This window comes from Lupinus angustifolius, chromosome LG01 (genome assembly GCF_001865875.1).
Source record: "Lupinus angustifolius cultivar Tanjil chromosome LG01, LupAngTanjil_v1.0, whole genome shotgun sequence".
NCBI lineage: Eukaryota > Viridiplantae > Streptophyta > Magnoliopsida > Fabales > Fabaceae > Lupinus > Lupinus angustifolius.
The window spans coordinates 31,122,181-31,139,980 of NC_032009.1; the positions used below are offsets into that span (position 1 = coordinate 31,122,181).

The 17,800-nt window shown below is 33.0% G+C and overlaps 1 protein-coding gene and 1 non-coding gene across 2 annotated transcripts; one reads left to right on the forward strand and one right to left on the reverse strand.

Annotated features, from left to right (window-relative positions):
* On the reverse strand, window positions 278-349 carry TRNAM-CAU. The gene has a single exon. It is a non-coding gene; the product is annotated as a tRNA-Met (tRNA).
* Window positions 2,056-5,213, forward strand: LOC109360219 (putative pentatricopeptide repeat-containing protein At1g12700, mitochondrial). The gene is made up of 2 exons (XM_019604944.1): window positions 2,056-4,352; window positions 4,929-5,213. The coding sequence occupies exon 1, from the start codon at window positions 2,176-2,178 to the stop codon at window positions 3,970-3,972; it is 1,797 nt and encodes a 598-aa protein (XP_019460489.1). The 5' UTR covers window positions 2,056-2,175; the 3' UTR covers window positions 3,973-4,352; window positions 4,929-5,213.

The following is a 17,800-nucleotide window of genomic DNA, read 5'->3' on the forward strand; positions in this document are numbered from 1 at the left end:
ATATTTTGCACTACCTACTAAAAATTAGTAATTACAATTGACAAAGAAAACTGCAACATCTTCGTCAAAGTTACTCCATTGAAGGCATGAAGAGATGAAGCATTGTGTCACTAATATAAGGTCAAATTTTTTATTGCTTTCAGCTAAATATGAGAGTAATCGAAGCCACATACTATGAACTTTTATTGTTATTGCAAAATTTCTTTTACATTGATCCAACTTAAGAAATATGCAAAAACAACAATTTATAAACAAAATAGAAGAAGTCTCCCTGAAATATCAGAGCCAGGTTTCGATCCTGGGACCTGTGGGTTATGGGCCCACCACGCTTCCGCTGCGCCACTCTGATTTGTTCTTATAAGTTCTTAATAACCATATTTCACTGTACATTTTCATAATGTTTAGTTAAACCAAGAAATCAACTTAATATGGATAATTTTTCAGAGAAAATACATATAAATAAAAGAAATAAATGGTTTATAGTGTAATGGAAATGTATAAACTTTTACACTCTAATTTTTTATATCTTGGCCTCATTTTTCTTTCATCTGTTACACCTTCAAATCCTTTTTAGCCTATATACATTTATCATTCGTACAAGTTCTCCTGCTACATTTTATTTTGTATGCAAAATTGGAACTCATTTATTAAGGAAAACAAAAATATAATATGTGAATCAGTTATTAGTGTACTTTATTATGATCTAGAGCTGTTATATTGTGAAAAGATAGTTAGATCCTATTGTTTTGATTATTGAAATAATGTTATCAAAACATTATGATAACAATGATTAGAAGTTGTTGTTAGAAATTTTCCTTAGCACCAACTTAAAGGGTCAAATAGATATTGTTTGCAAAAAATTAAATGAGATATGATATATTAGGGGTGAGGTTTAGTTGCATTAAGTTTGTTCTCTACCTGACTGTAAATGTTGGTTGAATTATTTTTTTGAGCTTAAAACTAAACTGACCACAAATGTCTATTGGATTGAACCTAAACCTGACTCAAGTCCAACTAAATATAACACATACCATTTTTAGATAACATATTCTCAATCTTACTTATTATTATGAATATGTAATTTGACATATGAAATGTTATATATGTAGATATTTTGTTGATCATGCATATATGATAAAAAAATTAGAGAGTCAATGATATTGTAGGCCAAAGAGATGTTATTACTATGTACATAATTGAATAGACATGCATACAAACATAATGAATGAGTGACCATGAGACAAATTGAGTCATGTTTATTTCTTACCCGACCCTAAATATTGGTTAAATCTAATTTTTGAACTTGAACTCAACCTTAAACTTGACGGAACTCAACTATATTCAAATTTAATCATGATCAGATCAAACTAAGTAAACGAGTGAGTCTTGCTCACCCTTAATATATACAACTATAGAAATAATATCAAATGAGAGGTAATATATCATGTGGTTGGACCTTAGATGTTGTAAATGGTTGAACAATGCATAATATTTTGGAAAGATAATAAATGTGTGCATTTTTATCTTAAAAGCGAATAGAACGTTGTAGAGATTTTAACTTGCGGACTCATGATCACTAAGGAGCAATATTTCTATTTTGTTAAGCTCATTCTTGCCTTATAAATTATAATTCAATAAATTTATTATTAAAGATGAATAAGTTATAGAATAGAATATATTTATATATTAATATGTGTATATTGAGATGTATTTTTTGGATTTAGACAAATACATCTTAGGTAAAAAATGATAAAATGTTTAATTTATATGTGTAATATTTATTGGAAGTGACAACTATAGATCTCCTAATGAAGTAGTTCTTTATCCATATGGTAAATGATATACCTGTTCATACAAAAAATAGAATATATTCTCTGTACGATCATTATAAGATTTAAAAAATAAATCCAAAATAAAAATAAGGTTTGAGAAAAAGATATAAATAAAGATTTATATATAATCAATAAAATATATTATTTTATATGAAGAATAATAATAATTAAATATAAATAAAGAGTTATACTTTATAACAGCTAAAATCCTAAAACCCTCAACACCAGCCTCTGCAACTAAAACCCTCTTCTTTCTTCTCTTTCTCACACCCTTTGTACGAGGAAGAACCCACTCACCAACGTTTTCAACCAAATCAATAGAAACCTTGTTTATATGTTTTGAATGCTGCGAAAAATATCTTCTTTTCCTCGTTCTCCTCTTCTTCAACACATGGGTACTCTCTCTTATTCCCTTTCACCCCACTCTCCTTATTGCACTGAAAACAGTGTGAGGCATAATAGCAACAAAACCCATTTCATGAACTCCTTCAGAAACAAGTGCAGATCAGGTAAAGTTAAGAACCTTGATGAAGCTTTGAATTTTTTCCATTCTATGGCTGCAATGAACCCTTTACCATCTGTTTTGGATTTTACTTTGTTGTTGGGTGTGATTATGAGGATGAAGCATTATACAACTGCTATATCTTTGATTAAGCATATGTATTCTTGTTTAGGCATTAAGGCTGATACCTTTACCCTTAATATTGTGATCAATTGTTTATGTCGGTTGAAAGCAATGCCTTTTGGGTTTTCGGTGTTGGGGATGATGTTTAAGCTTGGTTTGGAGCCCTCTGTGGTGACTCTCACTATTCTTATTAATGGGCTTTGTGTGCAAGGCGACATGAATAAGGCGTTGGGGTTGGTTGAACATATGGAAATGATGGGGTACCATTCGGATATTCACACTTATGGAGTGTTGGTTAATGGATTGTGTAAGACGGGTGATACTTCCACTGCGATCGAGTGGCTTAGGAAGATGGAAGAAAGAAATTGGGTACCGAATGTTGTAGTTTACAGCACAATTATGGATAGTTTGTGCAAGGATGGATTGGTGTCGAAGGCTTTAGAATTGTGCTTAGAAATGAGAAGCAAAGGTATTCGGCCGAACCTTGTAACTTACACTTGCTTGATTCAAGGTCTTTGCAAATATGGAAGATGGAAAGAAGCTGGTTCTTTGCTGGATGAGATGATGAAAACGAAAACGACACCAGATTTGCAAACGCTTAATATTTTAGTGGATGCTTTTTGCAAAGAAGGGAAAATTGTCCAGGCTAAAAGTGTAATTGCCTTTATGATTCTGATGGGAGAGGGGCCGGATGTCTTCACATTTAATTCGTTGATTGATAGATATTGTTTGCAAAATCAAATGAGAGAGGCCATGAGAGTATTTAATTTTATGGTTAGCCGGGGTTGTTTACCGGACATTGTAACCTATACCTCACTTATCCACGGGTGGTGTAAGATTAAAAACATTAATAAGGCTATGAGTCTCTTAGAGGAAATGGTTAATACGGGATTCACTCCCGATGTTGTCACTTGGACCACTCTTATAGGAGGGTTTTGTCAAGTCGGTAGACCATTAGCTGCAAAAGAACTGTTCTTTGGTATGCACAAATATGGCCAAGTTCCCAATCTCCAGACTTGTGCAATTATACTGAATGGCCTGTGTAAATGTCAACTTCTTTCTGATGCAATATCATTGTTTGAGGCAATGGAGAAGAGTAATTTGGATCTTAATATTGTGATTTATAGTATTTTGCTTGATGGGTTGTGCAATTCTGGAAAAATAAGTGAGGCATGGCAACTCTTTTCTTCGATACCCGCTAAAGGCTTGAAAATTGGTGTTTATACTTATACCATTATGATTAAAGGTTTCTGTAAACAAGGACTACTGGGTGAAGCTGAAGATTTACTGAGGAATATGGAAGAGAATGGTTGTCGACCAGATAGCTGTGCTTACAATGTCTTTGTCCAAGGGTTACTGATCAATAAGGAGGCTGCAAAATCGATCAAATACCTTAAAATAATGACAGAGAAAGGTTTTTCAGTAGATGCTGCAACCACAGAAATGATTATCAATTACTTATCTACTAACGAAGGAGACACTGCATTTCGAGAATTTTTGTTCCCGAATAGATAATGTATTTCTAGCTTTTCTGTAAGTGTTTATTTAAATCTAGCCTCACAAAATTCTTCCATGTTCCATGCACAGGACAGCAAATGAGAACTGCTATAGGCTTGGGAAATTGCTTTTTATTAAATATATAAAACCATTACCTCTCAAGTGCTTGCACCTGAAAACTTGGGCATTTAAGAAAGTTGGTTCTTGGCATGGTCTTAGAGCCTCTATATTAAGTAAAATTTGAGCACAAGGTAAAGTGGCCCTGCACGTTGTCCACACTTCATGTCCAAAAGGATCTTGTTGATGGTGCTTGTTGGATATATAAATCATTCTTTAGCTTCCAGCCATCAGATTAAGCTTTCAGAAGAGTTGGTCCTTGATGCTTATAATGGTGACCGGTTAGTATTTAAACCTCTCTTGCACATTTTTTTATTACAATAGAAACTCAACTTAATTAAAATAGCTCATAATAGGTAGAACTTTATGCATTTAGAATTTAGGCCTTTCCTTTTCATTTTTACAGAATTGATTGAGTGATTGCTTAAGTAAATTTTTGCCTTTGAATTACCAAAGTTTAATGATGATTCAAGTTACATTCAGATGTATACATGGCCCCGTAACATTAAGGACCAACCACCAATATTGCTAAGGAAATATCTTTGACAGCATAAATTCTACCTGGTTAAACTTTGCCAAGTATTATACCTTTGTCAAATTGATTTCATTTATGTAAAATCCTGCAACCTGTATTGAACTTGATAAATTTCAATATGAATTTTCAACTCATAAATTCAATAGAAAAAAGGTCTTGTCAAATTAGGACAGTCTGTAAAGGTCTATAATCCTATACAAAATACGAGATTTTGTGCAGCACTTGAGAATTTTTATCTGTCTGATAGATACATCTCACTCAAATATGTTATATTATCAGCACGTATTCAGTAGCTTCAGCTAATCACCTCATTGATTTACAGAAGCTTGGCGCATCTGGAGCAGTTAGCCAAAAGATTTAGCCGGAGATCTCTTCCTCTTCATCTTTTGTAGGATGGTGGGCCATTTCCTTTGAGCTTAATGAGCTTTTTATTGCGCTTGGGGATTGGATTGCTCGTTTGAGCCAATGTTAATATTTTTTCCTTGTTTCTCTTCATTTCTTGTGTTCTTTTCTGTTTTAGTAGAATCCCTGATCCTTCTGCAATTGTACTCATATTTTCATGTACTTAATTGTTTCCCCAAAATTATGTTAGGGAAATTTTCCATTATTCCCTAACCTGTTAGGAAACAAAATTGTATCTAAGATCTATTGTGAGGATGTTTGTTGCCCTTTTTGCAAGTCCAGTTATTTTTAGTCTTCAACAAGTTTTTCCTGTTACAGTTTTTCCCCCATTTAAAACAATTGTTTGGCTTAAAAGTCCTTGATCTGTAGATTCAAACATCTTTTAGCACTTCTTTAGTTATATCCTACATGAGGCATGACCATAAAGAATTCAGAAGGTTGCTTACTAAATCTTCATTTACACAAGTAAGACAGCAATCTCACCTGAATTTTGAGATATTAGTGCTGATTCTGCTTAATGGTTTATTGTATGGTGAAGTTGTTATCTTGTTCTCTGCCAAAAATATTCAAAATATTTGCCACTTGTGTTATTAAGTGAGTATTTTGCAAATTTTATCTGTTTATAGTCTTATGCTCAATACATCAAAATCTTGCTTCAATACAAAGCTATAGAATGATTCACTTGTTCTAATTGAGGACAAGTGTGAAAGTCTTAGACAGCTGAAGGACACTGGTTTAGCATTTAACTGAGGTTTTGGCACTGTCTCTTATTGCGCGACATATTCGTTTGGCTCTCAATCTTGCAGTCTCAGAAAATGTTCAAGTTACCATAGATTATACATGGATCTATTCAAAGCTAGAGCATTAGTACCTCACAACATTGATCTGATATTTTTCGAGATGACCTTTGTTGTGCAGGAGATGGAAGCTAATGGGAGAACAGGTGAGGTGAGTTTTGGATTTTGTCATAGCTGCACTGAAATTTTATGGTAGTTGTGTGTTTTTGTGTGTTGGAATTGTTACTTCCATGCTGAGAGTTAGAGAGAATATCCAGTATTTTGCTTCTTCAGCACCTGATTTCAATGTCAAAATAATCATTTTTGATGTGTATGATTGTCTCTCCCAACAAGTGTTGCTCCCATGAATGAACTCTTGATCTTTTGGTCTACCTGGGGATTTAGTGAGACCTTATACCACTATATCATTGCCTTGTTGGTATGCATATATTCTTTTATTACTGCCTTTGGATATAAATTTTCTTTTTTCTTGTTCATGGAGTAGATCTATTGTTTTATATATAATTAAAATATTTTGTGAGTTGGAAGTTTAAACATGTGAGTTCTAGTGTAATAATGTTGATATTTCATTTGAAACTTATGATTGTGTAAATGGCTTAAGTTTTCATTCATGCTGCTACATATCCCCTTTAGTAGCCTATTTATAATATAATAATACCACTTGTGCACTAAAAAATGTCTCATTTTTTCCCACTTGATTTTAAGGTTGCCTCATGAAATTAACCAAAACAATCTTATCGCAGATTGAGTAGAAGGGAGGAAATGTACTAGAAAGATTGTCTTTGTATTGAGTCTCTTGATCATAATCTTAACGCTAAATTACAAGGAAAAGAAACATTGAAAGTATTCTACATTAACCTCTTGTTAGATAATTTGAAGCCAAATGTTTAAGTCTTAGGGTTTGTTTGGGAGTTGGATTTTAGAAGGGAAATGGAATGCTTAAGAGTTATTTCACAAGTGTATTTTTTGGCTCACAAGTCTTCCTTTCCCCTCCAAAATCCAACTCTCAAATTAACTCTTAAAGTATTAAACAAAAATACTTCTTCAGAGCCCATCACAATGTGAAGCACATAGGTCTAGTTAGGCTTTAACATTCCCTATATATAGCTAACCTATGAGAGCACATCTATTGTCCCACAAGTTGTGCCATTAGCCTGTTATTGGTTGAAAAAATCTATTTAAGTTAAAAAATTAAAAGTTAATTATTTTTCTGACCAATCAGAATTGATCGTACATACAGTGACATAACTTGTGGGATAGCAGATGTGTACCTCTCACCTATATAGCATTTTAGGAGTCATCTAAACCGTATTGTAATGGCAATAGTATCTGCATTAACCACATTTGTCCATAATTATCCAAAATATTAAAGATTTGTAGAGTTTTTAAAACTGAATTGCTATTTAAAAGCTTGGCAATAAAATTTAGGAGAAATGAGCCCCTTGAAGGTTCAGACAATAAAAAATAAATATAAAGGAAATCATACTAGAAGTGATATCCACTTAGTTATAAGTCCCCACTTGCACTGCTCTTGCAATCACAATGATACTTTTTTCTGTTTAAAGTGTGTTTCTGAATTTAGTTTTTAAAAGAGAAAGAAAGAAAATGGAAGACTTTAAAGCTATAAAATATACATGTAAAATAACTTGGATGTCTTTCCATTTTCTTTACTCTCCTAAAAAAGTCAACTCTCAAATAGACCTTTAAAAATATATTTGCGAGTCAGGTTTTGGAAGGGAGGAAATAAAAAGAGAAAATTTTAGATGTATTTTATGACTCACTAGTGTTTCATTTTTCTTTCTCATTGTCTAAAATCTAATTCCCAAACAAACCGTAAGTTTTGAGTACTCTGCAAACACAAGTGGTAGCAAACTTGTGATCACGAGGCACCATGCACGTCAGGCAACGTAGACGTTCATCACCAAGCTGCAATTCAAACAAAAGATGTATTGATTTAACTTTAAGCACTCAAATCCATGAAAGCTCATGGAAATACAAACGAGTTTAAAATCTACTTATGATTTGTATTACTTGTGGGGTTGAGAGTCAATGATGTTTAATAAGTGATTAGTGGATGATTTGTTGATAGTGTAATATATATATATACTATTAGTGTATATATATTAAATCTTATACGAAAAAACATCCTTTACTCACTCTTCCATAAATATCATGGTTCTCAGAAATAAAATAATTCTTTAACAGTTCTCAGAAATATAATCGTACATAATAACAATAATTCTTATAAGCCCATATATTCTACAAGTACATTAACCAAACGCAACCCAGAAGGTAACTCCAACATGCGATTTTCAGAATATTTTGAACATTTTTTGCTAGCCAAAGGCAAACAACCTTGTAAGTTCTGAGATATTAGAAACAGCAAAAATGTGCAAAGTGTTAAAATTTGGCATTTTGACACAAGTTCTAAATATCAATCAGACGGACAAAATGGTTAACCATCACAATGTTTCTCTTTGATAAATTGTCTCGACATTCGCCACAACTATCACTATCATCAACAATGTCTCATTCATAAATGCAATTATGACCACATCACTTGCATCCTTTCTTATCCGGTCACTATCACCAATACTATTATCCTAACTAGTCTTAGCATAGGATCGTCTTCTGCGTGCTCAAATAATATCTGTCTAAATTAAGATAAGCATGAATATGTCTATTTTAAAATAGATCATGAAATATCATTTTTTGCTATTTTTAGATATGGGCAGAGTGAGCTTGCGGACCGGTCTAAACAAAAGTAATAAAAAACATACAAATTTATATACATTTCATACAAAATAAATAATATATCATTTGTATACAAATGTATTTCAAAAATGATTAAATGATATTAATTGAGAACAATTTAATATCTACTATTTAAATGTACAATTACTATATATCTTATTTAACGATTTAAAATTAAAAAATGATTAGATGATATTAATTGAAAATGTTTTAAGATCTATTTAATGCGATTCATATAATTTTAAAACATAATTTTAAAGTAGAAACAAATTAAGTTTAATAAAAAAATAGCAAACCTGGAACCAAAATCAACAAGTCAATGATGTATTGTAGCGAAAGATACTAATTTGGAGAAGCTCCTTAACACCTAAAAGTAAAAATCTGAACTTTTAAGTTGATTGTCAAACTGAATGACATATCAATAATTGAGAAGAGGAAGACAACTTCGACCATATATTTGTAGCATCATTATTAAATTTTGCAAATAAACAAAATGACCATCACTTCATTATTCACGTATCATTCCCAGAAAATAAAAATAAAATTTAAAAGTAGAAACAAATCAACTATAATAAAAAAATATCAAACTGGGGAAGTGAAAGATGCATTGCAGCTAAAGATCATAACTTGGAGAAGTTCTTTCACATCCGGAAAAGTAAAAACCTAAAATTTTAAGTTAATTGAGAGATAGAAGGACATATCAATAATTGGAAGAAAAAAAACATAACTTCAACCATATATTTGTAACATCATTATTAATCTTTAGAAATAAAGAAAATAGACAAAATTAATAACGAAATAAGAGTATAGAAGCTTTACGAAATCGAATTCTTATAATATGAAAATTAAACAATATAGAAGAAACTCATAACAAAATGACTTACCAGGATAACTAATGATGATAATGGATTCAACACTTAAATCCAAATCTATTTGAAAAATACATGTTTTGGATCAAATCTAGAACTTTAGTATGTGTAGATAAACCCAAATGATAGTTGTGAGAATCCAAATATATTCAAAATTATAACAGTTTTTTCTTTTAAGACTTTTAACTATTTGATCGGTGAAAAATGAAATAAGATTACACCTACCAGTGAACATCTCGTTGGATCGATTCATGAATGATGAAGTAATGCAAAAGTAAAATGAGTATAAAATCATGTCTAGTTTGACGATAATAGAGATTATATCTGTTTAATAAAGATGATTTTTTTTGGAGAAGTAGTTTGTGAGTTTCAAAAGAAGAGAATATTAATAATTAAATTAAAATAAGAATAGAGAAGAAGATTAAAAAGTAAATTGAAATGAAATAAGAATAGAGAGATGAAAGGTTAGTTTGATGAAAATAGTATCTTCTTTGGACAACTGTCACATATATTTATATTAAGATAGTATAAGATAAATATAGTATGTGAGAGTTCACTGTAAGAATATATGAATATTTTAGAGGGGAAATAGTTAAGGAGAGATTGACATGTGTTTATGATGACATGCTAAAACTGGTCCATATACTATATAACAAAAGAATGTTCTTGTCACATCATCATGGACATGTGTCAACCTCTCCTTCAATATTTTTCCTCCAAAACTCATTCATTTGCTTATAATCAACTCTGGCACATGATATAAACTTCTATATTTTTCCATTATTTTAATAAATGTTGAATTCAAATTCAAATAACACTCACATTAAATTGTAGTTAAATAATTCTTTCTCTTTATCTTTCAATCATCTCTTTCATCTATTAATTATTATTAAATATACATTATTGTTTTTTTTTTTCAAAACACATGTTCTCCCTCTTCTTTCTTCATTCTACTGTTTACATAAAATGTACTGTATACACTTCTTCTTCTCTTCCTTTTTTGAGTCTTTCTCTTCCAACAACATTTCTCTCCCAACATTTGTATTTTTCTCTAAAGTCATTTCATTCTTTTGTATTTTATTATGCATTTGTTATGGTTTTTTTAATTCTCTTCCAATAATTCTCTTTAAAGTGTATTTTTAAATCTATTCTTATTTCGTAGGTCTACTATTTAAAGTGCACTTTTATTGATTTTATTATTTATTTTATAGATATGTTCTTATTTTGTATATGTGTTCTAATTTTTTAGATTTGTTCTATTTTATCATTGATTTTTTTGTTTATGTTTTCATGGATTTCTTATTTTTTGACGTTTTCTCACTAATTTTATTATGGTGTAGATGTGTTCATCCAACATTTCTCTCCGTTAGCGTCTGATAAGCAAGGATATCATTATCTTAGGTTTTTTTTGGGAGTATAGTTTTGGAGGGGGAAAGAATGAATGACTTTGGAAAACCATTCTCTTGTTTGGGAGTTGGATGAAGGAGAGAAGAATGTTTTGGAGGGTTTCTCAAATCCTCCAAAACTCTCTATGTGTATATTGTGAAAGTCCACCCAATTTGGTTTTTTTAGTTAAAATGTCAAAATATCTAAATATTTTTAGTAATATTACATAATTATATATTATTGTTTATTTTTCATTGTTAATTACATTTTTAAAGAAAAAAATAAAAAAATTCTTACATTATCGTTAGTTTACTCTCCGATCTAAATTTCATAATCCCAAACAATGGAGAAGATTGTCTTCCTTTTTTCTTCATTTCATCACCTAACCCTTGGATCCACTTCCTTCTCTTTCCCTCATAACTCCCAAGCAAAGTCTTACACGCTCAAACTCATGACTAGATTTGGAAGGTAAGTTTCCCCCATTTTGGTATTTATCACTGTTTTAATTTTGTATTTTTTCCTCATGTTTATCCTTTTTTGTATCTATTATTGTTTCTGGTTCTGGGATGCCTTTTTTTACCCTTGATTTTTTCCAATATCTTCTAATTTTGATTATATTCATATATGTTTCTCTTCGTTACAATTTCATATTTTGTTTATATTTTCTTTGATTATGTGTATTATTTTTAGAGTAAATTACACCGATACCCCCTAAATTTTAGTGAAATTATACAAAACACCCATCACTTTTCTACACATACACAAACTCCTAATTTTTATACTTTCATTACACTGATCACCCTACATGAAAAATAATTGTAATCTTTTAAACAAAAAATGTGATAAATTCAATTAAGTTAAACAAAACATGGTATGTTGTGGAGACAAATCCAAATAATATACAAATCAATGTATGTTTATTATTTTTTGTTACAAAATGTGTCAACAATTTTAAAGAGATATTATTTAAATCGCTCTTATACTATATCGTAATGAACCAAAAATAGTAAAGAAATATTGACTCATATATTACTTGGACTTGTCTTCACAATATACCATATTTTGTTTAACTAAATTGCATTATTAAATTTTTTGTTTAAAAGATTACACTTATTTTTCGTGCATGGGTCGTCATTGTAATGAAAGTATAAAAAATATGGGGTTTGTGAATGTGTAAAAATGAGGGATGGTTTATGTAATTTTGCTAAAACTTAGAAGGTGTTAGTGTAATTTACTCTATTTTTTATACATTAAAAACCTAATTTAATCTTTTATGGAATGGTGAAAATGTTTTTTTTTTTGAGTATATCTTTGTTCAGTATTGTCATATTTTCATATTTACAACAACTATGAACATAATAGTTTACTTTTTTTTCTTTTTTGGTTTCTTCAAATAACTTATGAAATTTGAAAAGTACATGCTTTATGTAGTTCTTACTGTTGGAGAATATCTCCATCCGAAATCCATAAATTAAATGCGGAAGTCCTTATGATCATGGCTTTGTTCCCGTAACCTAATGTTTATGCCCATACATAAACCCAAATGGAACAACCATGGTCCAGACCGAAGAAACCCCAAATGAGTTCATGGTGAAGATGAAGAACATACCTTGTTGAGCCATTTCCGGAATCTCGAAGGTATGAGGGTGCGATAATCTTCCATATGATAGAGCGCCGAATGGTTTTCCTTAGTTTCTCTAGAGGGGAATGAGAGAGCTCTTAGTTCTTGAGTGTTTGCCTTATGGTGAGAGTGTGCCTTATGTTTCAAGAAGACATTCTTGAAAAAAAGGAGAGCTTGCCTTATATCTCGATGTGGATAACTAGGATAGTGTTTTATCCCCTTGGATAACACTATCCTAATCCACCTTTATTCTCCTTAACCCTACACCTTAAAACCTGTTGCTCTACAAATGGGGACCATAACCCATAAAAGTAACCCCGTAGTGGTTACTACTTTAGTTGCAATAATTCTGATTCAGTCCCTTCATCAAATCAGAAATTGCCTGAAGGTATCTACACTTATTATTATTTCATGACACATATGCCCTTAGCCACCAAATTAATTACTTAAGATCATTTTATATTTTGGCTAATTACATAATGGCCATAACACATTTATAGAATTATATTTGTGACCCATAAATTGTCAGAAATTCCAACAATCTCCCACTGGTCACACATATGATTCTCTGTACGTGTTATCCTTAATGCGCGCTTAAATATTGCCATTATGATTTAAGCATACCTAAATTATCTCGTCCATTAGTCTTGTCTCCATATCGAATCACATTGAATTTCGCCATATCAATCATGACTAATTCAACAATGATCACCAACATTGACACATCCAAATGACATAGATGCATCATGAAATGTGTAGCATGAAAATTACATGAATATGATCTGTACATGTCAATTTTCAACTGGTCCTACTTAACTTTAGTGAGATCCTTAATAATAACATAAAACCTTATTGTACAAAGTATAATGACAGAATACCAAACTGAATGATTAATCAACTGAAGTTTGAATACAAAGTATTCATGCAAAATACTGAAATTACATAGAACATAATAAAAGTGTGCGCTTTTTAACTCCCATTAAACCAAATAATCCTCACACTGTAGAACACCCATGTGAGCAGTATGCTCATGAAAGACCTTGGGTGTGATGGCCTTTGTAAGAGGATCCGCAATCATGGAGTTAGTGCCTAGTGTTCGATGGAAAGCTGTCCACTTTGTACCTTCTCCTTAACAACTAGGAACTTAATGTCGATGTGTTTCGACTTTGCCGAACTCCTATTGTTGTTGGAGAACAACACGGCTGATTTATTGTCACAGTATAACTTTAGTGGTCTTTCAATCCTTTCCACAATCCGCAGCCCAGTGACAAAATTTCTCAACCATGATGACTGAAGTGATGCCTCATAACATGCTATATATTCAGCTGCCATGGTGGATGATGCAACAAGATTTTGCTTGGCAGAACACCAAGAAACCGCACCACCAGCTAACAAATAAACATAGCCTGAAGTAGACCGTCTACTATCTTGGCATCCCGCAAAATCGGAGTCAGAATACCCAATGATCTCTAATTGGTCTGATCTCCTATATGTGAGCATATAGTCTTTTGTTCCCTTTAAGTACCTCATGACCCTTTTGGCTGCTTTCTAACGGTCCATTCCTTGATTACTCATATATCTGCCTAAAACCCCAACTATGAACGCTATATCTGGACGAGTACAACTGCCTAAAACCCCAACTATGAACGCTATATCCGGACGCGTACATACTTGAGCATGCATAAGACTCCCTACAGCTGATGCATAAGGGATCTTTTTCATTTCTTGAATTTCCAGATTTCCTTTAGGGCACTGATTGAGATTAAATTTGTCTCCCTTAGCAACTGGAGTATCCATTGCTTTACAGTCCTGTATGCCATACCTTTTAAGTACCTTTTCTATATAGCTCTTTTGTGATAATCCGAGAGTACCCCGAGATCTGTCTCAGTGTATCTGGATTCCTAATACAAATGAAGCTTCACCAAGATCCTTCATTTCAAAATTACTGGATAGAAATGTCTTGGTTTCTAACAAGGTACCCACATCATTAGTGGCAAGTAGTATGTCATCCACATACAAGAGCAAGAAAATATACTTGCTCCCACTGAACTTGTGATACACACAATCTTCAACTGAATTCATCTCAAAACCAAAAGAGAGAATCACCTCATGAAATTTGTGGTACCATTGACGAGACGCCTGTTTTAGCCCATAGATGGATTTTGTCAATTTGCAAACCATATTCTTTCGGTCTCCCATTACAAAGTGTTCTGGTTGCACCATATAAATCTTTTCATCAACGTTTCCATTTAGAAAAGCTATTTTGACATCCATCTGATAAAGCTCCAAACCAAAGAGCCATGATTGTCCTAAGAGAGTCTTTCGATGAAACCGGAGAGAAAGTCTCTTTATAGTCAATCCCTTCCTTCTGAGTAAAACCCTTAGCTACAAGACGTGCCTTATACCTCTCCACATTACCATTAGAATCCCGCTTGGTCTTAAAAACCATTTGTAACCAATGGGTCTCTTACCTTCTGGTAATGGGACAAGTTCCCAAACTTTATTGTCTTGCATGTATTTATACTCCTCTTTCATTCCTTCAATCCACTTTTCCGAATTGGAAATTTGGATGGCTTCACGAAAGTTTAATGGATCATTATCCATTAAGCCATCACCCTCATGTTCCAGGAGAAAGCAAATGTAATCATCCGGAATTGCATTTCTCCTTTCTCTAGTGGATCTACGCAAAGCTATAGGCTCTTGCACCTCTTGTCCATGTTCTTGAGGGTTTTGAGTTTGTACTTCATGATTTACTAACTCATCTTGAGTAGGGCAACTATGTCCTGAGGAGGTTCCAAATTTGCTTCTTCAAAAGCAACCATATGAATCGTATCTGGAATAGATACAGATTCTTCCTCTAAGACAAAGTTTCTAACCTTATCTTCCCCCTCAAACTCAACATCCTCAAAGAACGTGGTTGTACCCGTCTCAAATATGGATTTTAAATTTGGATCATAAAATTTATAGCCCCTTGATTTTTCAGAGTAACCAATAAAGTAACTGCTTACTGTACGGGAGTCCAATTTCTTTTCATAAGGCCTATAAGGCCTTGCCTCAGCTGGACATCCCCACACATGAAAATGCTTCAGACTTGGCTTTCGCCCAGTCCAATGCTCATAAGGTGTTTTAGCAGTTGCCTTAGTTGGTACCCTATTAAGAATATAAGCTGTTGTCTTAAGTGCCTCTCCCTAGAGTGACTCTGGTAAGGTAGAGTGACAAATCATACTTCTTACCATGTCCTTAAGAGTCCGGTTTTATCTTTCAGACACACCATTCATGCTAGGCGATCCTGACATGGTGTACTGTGGAACTATACCACATTCCTCTAGGTATTTGGCAAAAGGCCCTGGACGTTGTTCACCTGAACCGTCATATCTACTGTAGTATTCACCACCACGGTCAGATCTGACGCACTTAAAAGCTTTGAACACGTCTACTTCAACCTCAGCCTTAAAAGTTTTGAACACGTCCACCGATTGGGACTTTTCATGAATTATAAAAATGTATGCATAACGAGAATAATCGTCTATGAATGATATGAAATATCGTTGACCATTCCAGGAAGCCGTAGGGAATGGCCCACAGATATCCGTATGTATCAATTCTAAGACGTCTGAAGCTCTATATGCACCATATTTCGATTGTTTGGTTTGTTTTCCTTTTATGCATTTAACACAAACATTAAGGTTTGTGATGTCAATGGAATCCAAAATCCCATCTGACACAAGACGCTCAATTCTCTTTTGAGAAATGTGACCTAGGCGCTTGTGCTATAATGCACCTGAATTATTATTATTAATTTTACGCTTAGTACCACGTGATTCCACATTTAGGGTTTCGCTATAATCAGTTATGATATTCAGCATATAAAGGTTGTCAATCATCATAAGTGAACTAGTTCCAATAACATTTGAATTTAAAGACAATTGAACCGAATTGTTTCCAAATGAACAACAATAACCAAATTTGTCCAAATAAGAAACATAAATTAAATTTCGTCTAAAAGATGGTACAACAAAAGTGTCTTTCAAATCCAAATACAAACCAATACATAATAACAACCTAAAATGCCCTATAGCTTCCACTTCTACCGATTTTCCATCGTCAACATAGATGTATCTTTCAACATGATTAGGCTTTCAATAGCTCAGGCAACCCTGCATTGAAACACCGATGTTAGAAGTTCAACCGGAGTTTAACCACCAGGTGTTTCCAGGTACTGAAGTTAAATTGACCTCAGAACAAACCAAAGCAAGAAATGTACATTTCTTAGCATACCAGGCGTGATACTTTACACATTTCTTCTTTTGATGTCCAGTATCTTTGCAAAAGAAACAGACATCATCATGCTTCTGTTTCTTTTGCACTGAACCTTTAGCAGCTTCATTCTTGGGCTCTGAAGTGATTTTCCTTTTGCCCTTGTCTTTAGAGGTAGTAACATAATGGGCACTTTCAGTCCTCTCTCGCTTCAACCTTTCCTCTTCTTGCACACAAAATGAAATGAGCTCATTAAGAGTCCATTTCTCCCTTTGACAGTTATAAGAAATCTTAAACTGACTGAATTGTGCAGGAAGAGACAGTAAGACCAAATGAATGAGCAAGTCTTCCGACATGTCAAGCTTAAGGGCCTTAAGTTTTGAAACAACGTTGGACATTCCCATAATGTATTCCCTTATGTTTCCCTTGCCTTGATACCTCATGGAAATCAAGTTCTGTAACAGAGTACTTGTTTCCGCCTTATCGCTCTTTGCAAAGCGCTTTTCAATCTCAGCAAGGAAATCTTTGGCACTATGTATCTCATCCGAGATAGTACCCCTAAAGACCTCTAAAATGTCGTGCTTAATGATCATTAGACTAACGCGATTAGAGCGATCCCACTTCTCATAATCCTTCCTCTCTTCAGAGGCACTGGATTCCAAAGGAGAAGGGGGTTGCTCTACCCTTAATGCATAGTCCAGATCCATGCAGCCAAGAACAATTTCCATGTTCTCTTTCCAATCCTTAAAATTTTCACCATTAAGGACCGGAACCGAATTCAAAATCGCAGATATTTAAGCAATCGATGTAGCTGATTCAAACGAAAGACAAAAAAATATTAAAATATGCTCACAACTCGAAATTATCAATGTGCTTAAAATAATGGTATGTCCAAATCAATATACCTAGTGCACCATAAATATCAAGTCTCTGGATAGTGATATCAACTGCAATCTTGTTGTAATGATCAAACATTCATAATAAGGCATGTCAACTGACGAATCCCTCTTTGGATTGATTCATCAGTCACATGTATAAAACTTTAGAATTATGACATGTTTATAATTACAGATGTATATGATCTTCGACCAAATATTAACTTTCATTT